Source organism: Sarcophilus harrisii, chromosome 4 (genome assembly GCF_902635505.1).
Source record: "Sarcophilus harrisii chromosome 4, mSarHar1.11, whole genome shotgun sequence".
NCBI classification, from domain to species: Eukaryota; Metazoa; Chordata; class Mammalia; order Dasyuromorphia; family Dasyuridae; genus Sarcophilus; species Sarcophilus harrisii.
In genome coordinates this window covers 428609584-428614747 of record NC_045429.1, presented here as the reverse complement: position 1 = coordinate 428614747, position 5164 = coordinate 428609584, and the positions used below count along the sequence as shown (strand labels likewise).

General features: G+C 38.1%; 1 protein-coding gene across 1 annotated transcript; it reads right to left on the bottom strand.

Moving 5' to 3' along the window:
• Nucleotides 1–885: 885 nt before the first annotated feature.
• On the bottom strand, nucleotides 886–2967 carry LOC100915784 (C-C motif chemokine 3-like 1). Its single transcript, XM_003770695.4, has 3 exons — nucleotides 2776–2967; nucleotides 2072–2186; nucleotides 886–1401 (listed from the first exon to the last, which is right to left on the bottom strand). Exons 1-3 carry the CDS (start codon nucleotides 2840–2842, stop codon nucleotides 1308–1310), a joined length of 276 nt encoding a protein of 91 aa, XP_003770743.2. The 5' UTR covers nucleotides 2843–2967; the 3' UTR covers nucleotides 886–1307.
• Nucleotides 2968–5164: the final 2197 nt, after the last annotated feature.

Genomic DNA, 5164 nt, shown 5'->3' with positions numbered 1-5164 from the left:
CATTGAAACTTCAGGTGGATGGGATGATAAAAGTGGCTAAGCTTTTTTAAAAAAAATGATTCTCTTGATATTCTTGACTTTTGTTCTTCTAGAGAAATTCTGTTCATTTTGTTCTAGCTCTATAAAATGATTCTTTTATAAGCCACTGAAGAATTTTGATGAAGAGAATTACATAAGCTGACCCTGTGCTTCAGGAAAATTATTTTGGTTGCTACATAGAGGATAGGTTAGAGGGAAGAGAGGGTAATTAAGAGGCAATTTGAATGGTCTAGGCTAGAGATGAGAGGATTGATCTGAGGTGATGACTATGCAACTGGAAGAGTGGGGATCAATGTATTAGATCAATGTGGATAGAAACTGGCAGCTGTTTGGAATGGGGCTTGGAAGTTAGTCAGCATTCTTTTCAATACAGGATACCATCTCTCCTAGGAGCTGCCCCAGTGTATATAAAATAAGGGTTAGATGTGCAAAGTTTTCTTCTAAGGAGAATAGCTGCTTTGCAAAGGAAGATAGGACTATAACTACCAGTTTTAAAGTGGAAAGGTATTGATTAAGCCACATCCTAGTCACTCTTCCCCAAATTCATTATATCCTCTGATCTCAGGTGTTCCTAAGCTCTACTTAAGCCTTTTTGGACTTTCTCTGAAATTCCTCCATTCCATAAGAACCTCATAGACTCATCCATCAAGAGCTTGAAAGGATCTCAGAAAGCAAGCAGTCCCAAACCTCCAGATGAGGAAACTAAAGCCCATGGTAGGGGAAGAGATTTAATCTACCACATTCATTTTACATATGAAGAAACCAGGATTCAAGTAGGTACAACAGTTTGTTCAAGATCTCACAAGAAAAGAAGTAAAAGACAGTTTCAAATTCAGTCCAGTGCAGCTTAATTTATTTATTAAAAAAAATTTTTTTTAAATTTTCTTCAAATACTTTGGTCAAAGGAAACCATGGCTCAGAGAAAACATTCAGAATATACTTATGAGTCAGTCACTTTGTCACCAACTCCTACAAACACTAGCACCATGAGATCAGTCTTTGAGGTGATGGAGAAGGATAAAGGGCATGGAGGGAGAGAATGATACATAGACCACAAACATTTTATAAACAACACAATTCGACATTAAAAATAAGTTATAGGCATTAAGTATGATAAAAATAGCTTAAATTATAATCAGTGACATTCTAGAGCCTTGAGTCAAGACCAGCTTGACCCAGATGTCACCAGTAGGGGTGGTAGAGACTTTTCTGGCTCTGGTTCCTTATTCTTCAATCTGGCAGGAACTTGAACTCCTTTTCCCAAGCTTTCAAGCCTCTCTTTTCTTCAACTCTTTGATATACTTCTGCACCCATGGTTCACGAGGGTTGGCACAGACTTTATAACCCTTTTTGGTGAAGAATCTGTGATACAAGAAGTAAAGATGAAAAAACAGAGAAATTCAATTTCTAGGTAAAGAAGAGGAGATTACCATTAGATCTGGGTTTCTTTGTCTCTCTAACACTAGAGACAGCTAAGATCCATTCTCCTTTCTGGGTTAATCATTCCTGTATCTTTAAGAATCTCCCCATCCATTCTTTGGAGCAGTAGTTCCCAAACTATAATGCAGGGAACCCCTAGAAGTCCCAGAAACCCTTTCAAAACTATTCATAATAATTCTAAGATGTATATTTTTTAATATGATAAAATAGATAGAGATAGCTCATCTAAAAATTGGTCTTTGGGACCACTATTAATTTTTAAGAATGGAAAGGAGAATTGCTCTGAGGGACTTTGGGTCTCTCCTTGATTTCCCTTCACTCTAGAACAGCTCCAAATTGTCACTCTACATGCTTCAGCCCCAGGCTCAAAGCCATTGATCTCTTTTTTCATTTTCTATCTCTCCCTTGTGCTCAGCTAGAACATCAACCCCAATACCTCAGAATTATGGAAACTTTCTTCTGGGAGACGTGGTTGAATTTTTCATAATTTATTTTAGCAGGGGCTTTTTTCTTCCTCCCAAGTCTTGACAATTTGTCCCCACATAATCCTTGTCACTCTTCCTCAAATATGGTGATTGGCACCTCTACTCACATGATGGCTGGCTGGGAACATTGACTACTGGTCTCATAATGATCCACTACTAATGCTTGAGGGATCTTCCGGGAGACATAGGAATAGCAGCAAGCAGTAGGAATGTCAGACCCAACTGTAAGGAAAGGAACATTGTGAGAATTGTGTCATTTTTTTTTTTAGCAGATGACTCAACACTGCTAGTCTCAGAATGATGTGGAAAGAGCAGAGAAGACTTTGGGAGGACATGGGACATCTCTTCATTGCCCAAAATATCCCTCCTTGTTTCTAATGAATGGTATGCTAGCATAGTGAACAGAGTTCTAGACTTGAAGTTAAGAAAACCTATGCTTTAAATTCTACCCCAGCAACTTATGTACTTTGTATCTCTGGGCAAAGTGCTTAACTACTCGGTGTTTCAGTTTCCTAATCTGTAAAACAGATATGATAAGAATAATACCTCTCTCAGAGAGGTACTATTTCAAATCCTGTGTCTGGGGAAATTAATAGGAAATAGCACATTCTGAAGACAGAAGCATATTGAGAAATGACCCAAGCCATTTTGAAATCTTGGGTTGAAAGGGTTTCATGCTTTGACTGAAAAGTCTCACGCCACAAATCACAGGTACTGGGCTCTGTGTGTCCTACCTCCTCAAAATCATCTCTCCTCCCAGTTAGAAAAAGGGGAATTTTTTTTTAAAGGGGAGAAGGGAAAACAGGCTGACCTGTTAATGAAGAGACCTGATAGAAGGTGATGATAAGGACAGACAGGATAGCCACAGAGCTTTTCATGATGTTGGTGAAAGGCAGGAGTCCCAGGAGTAGGATGAGCTCTTGTTAGGAGAGATTTCTGAGTTCTGAATTCCTTGTCTTTTTCTGTTACCCATTCTTTGCCAGGCTGCTTTTTATAGGGGATGCTGGATCTTGTAGGAAATCGGAACATCTTAGAAATTTTCTTAGTAAGCTTGATGTCATGATGTCACTTGCACAACTAAAGAGCACTCTATGTGCCATGTGGCCCCAGTATATCCAAGAATGGTCATAATTTCAGCTACTTGATTATGAAGTACTGAAAGGAGTGGGGTGATGAGGAAGCAATTGGAGGGGGAGGAGGGTGGAATAGGGAAATTATCTTCTATAATAAGATAGAGAAAAGGGTATCAGGCTATTACTATTAATAGTTGGTTCCTCCTCATGAGAACAGAACTATATGTAGTTCCCTTCTAAGGAGTTAAGACTTTTGATTGTCCCATATGATGATTACAAACACAAACAAGGGGCTATCCCAGTCTCGTGATTAAATAAGCAACATTATTTTCTCCACCCTAGATAGAGAAAAAAATTTCATTAGAAAAAGTCAAGATGATTGGGGGTTAAAAGTTAGGGAAAGGAAGATGGGAAAACTAAGGTTAGATTTTCAATGATTCATTGGAATAATGTTAGAGAATGGATCTGTGATTTCTTTGGTGTAAGGACGTCCCAGGTGAGGATACTCTCTCTATTAGTTCAGATCAGACCCTCCTCTGCAACTTCAAGTCTTAGAGAATTGCTAAGTGACTTTCTTGGAGTCACAGGCAATATGTGTAGGAGGCAACAGCTGAACTCAGGTCTACCAAGCCTTGAGCCCTGTTCTTAGTATACTTTTCTTCCTTGTAAAACAAAACAAAACAAAACAAAACAATAAAATAAATGATAGCTGTGAGTACTTGAATTTGCCCAGGACAAGCAAATCTGGATGTGCTCAAACCATCAACCTTAACAACCTAATGGTCTACTTTGGGAAATGAGTGTGAACCACTACATAGCATTTCCAATCCCTTTGTTTTTATCCACTTGTATTTTTGATTTCCTTCTCAGGTTAATTTTACCTTATTTCAAAGTCCAATTTTTCTTGTGCAGCAAAATAACTGTATGGATATGTATACATATATTGCATTTAACATATACTTTAACAAATTTAACATGTATTGGTCAACCTGCCATCTGGGGGAGGGGGTGGAAGGAAGGAGGGGAAAAGTTGGAACAGAAGGTTTTGCAAGGGTCAATGCTGAAAAATTACCCATGCATACATCTTGTAAATAAAAAGCTATAATAACCCCCCCCCCAAAAAAAAAACCAACCTAATAGTCTGACCGATTTCATCACTATTCAATCATTTATTTATCCAATGACATTTGTGTCTGTCTCATTCTATGGACCAAGAAAGACTTTTTGGGACCAGCCCTGTGATGTCCCTAATGTGAGTGATTCTTGGGTAAGGAAGCTTACTTTACCAATGCAGAAGAGTAGCTGTTCTGAATTTTATATTCTTATGGGGTTGCCTAGAATACCGAGAGGTCTTGATAAGAAAATTGTATAGCCAGGCTGTGTTAGAGGCAAGATTTGACCCAAAATCTGCTTGGTTTGGAGGCCAACTCTCTATGTATTATACAATATTGCTTCTTGTGCTAGGGATATAAAGAATATACAGCTCAGTTCCTGCCCTCAGAGAGCTTATATTCTTTTTGGAGTTGGAGGGTAAAGAATAGCACAATAGAGATAAATCTAGTAGGAACCAAAGAATGGTGGTAATAAAAAGCATTTATTATCTAATAAATATGTCAAATATTATGTCAAATGAGAGATCTAGGCAAGCTACTTTAGGAAAATATGAAAGAGAGAGTATTTGTAGCTAGATGTTGAAGAAAGTTTTCTTTCTGAGATGAGTCTCAAAGAAAATGAAGAACCCTGAAAAACCAATATGAAGAGAGTATAAATTCCAAGCCGGGGGAAGACTTGTGTGAAAGTCCAGAGAGAGGTGATGGCATGTCAAATTCAAGAAAAATAGTCTAGTTTGACCAAAATGTATAGAAAACAAAGGGGAGGAATATGAAATAAAATTTGGAAAGTAGTTTGGAACTGAATTGTGGAGGGTGTTAAATGCTGTACTAAGGAGTCTTTATTTTATCAAGATAAAATAAAGTAGGGCATCATTGAAGGTTTTTGAGTCCTCAGTCAGTCATTTATTAAGCACCTACTAAGTGCCAGATTATGTGCTAAGCACTGAGGCAAAAACAACAAAAGACAACCTCAGTTATCAAGGAGCCTACCATCAAACTGTGTGTGAGAGGTGGG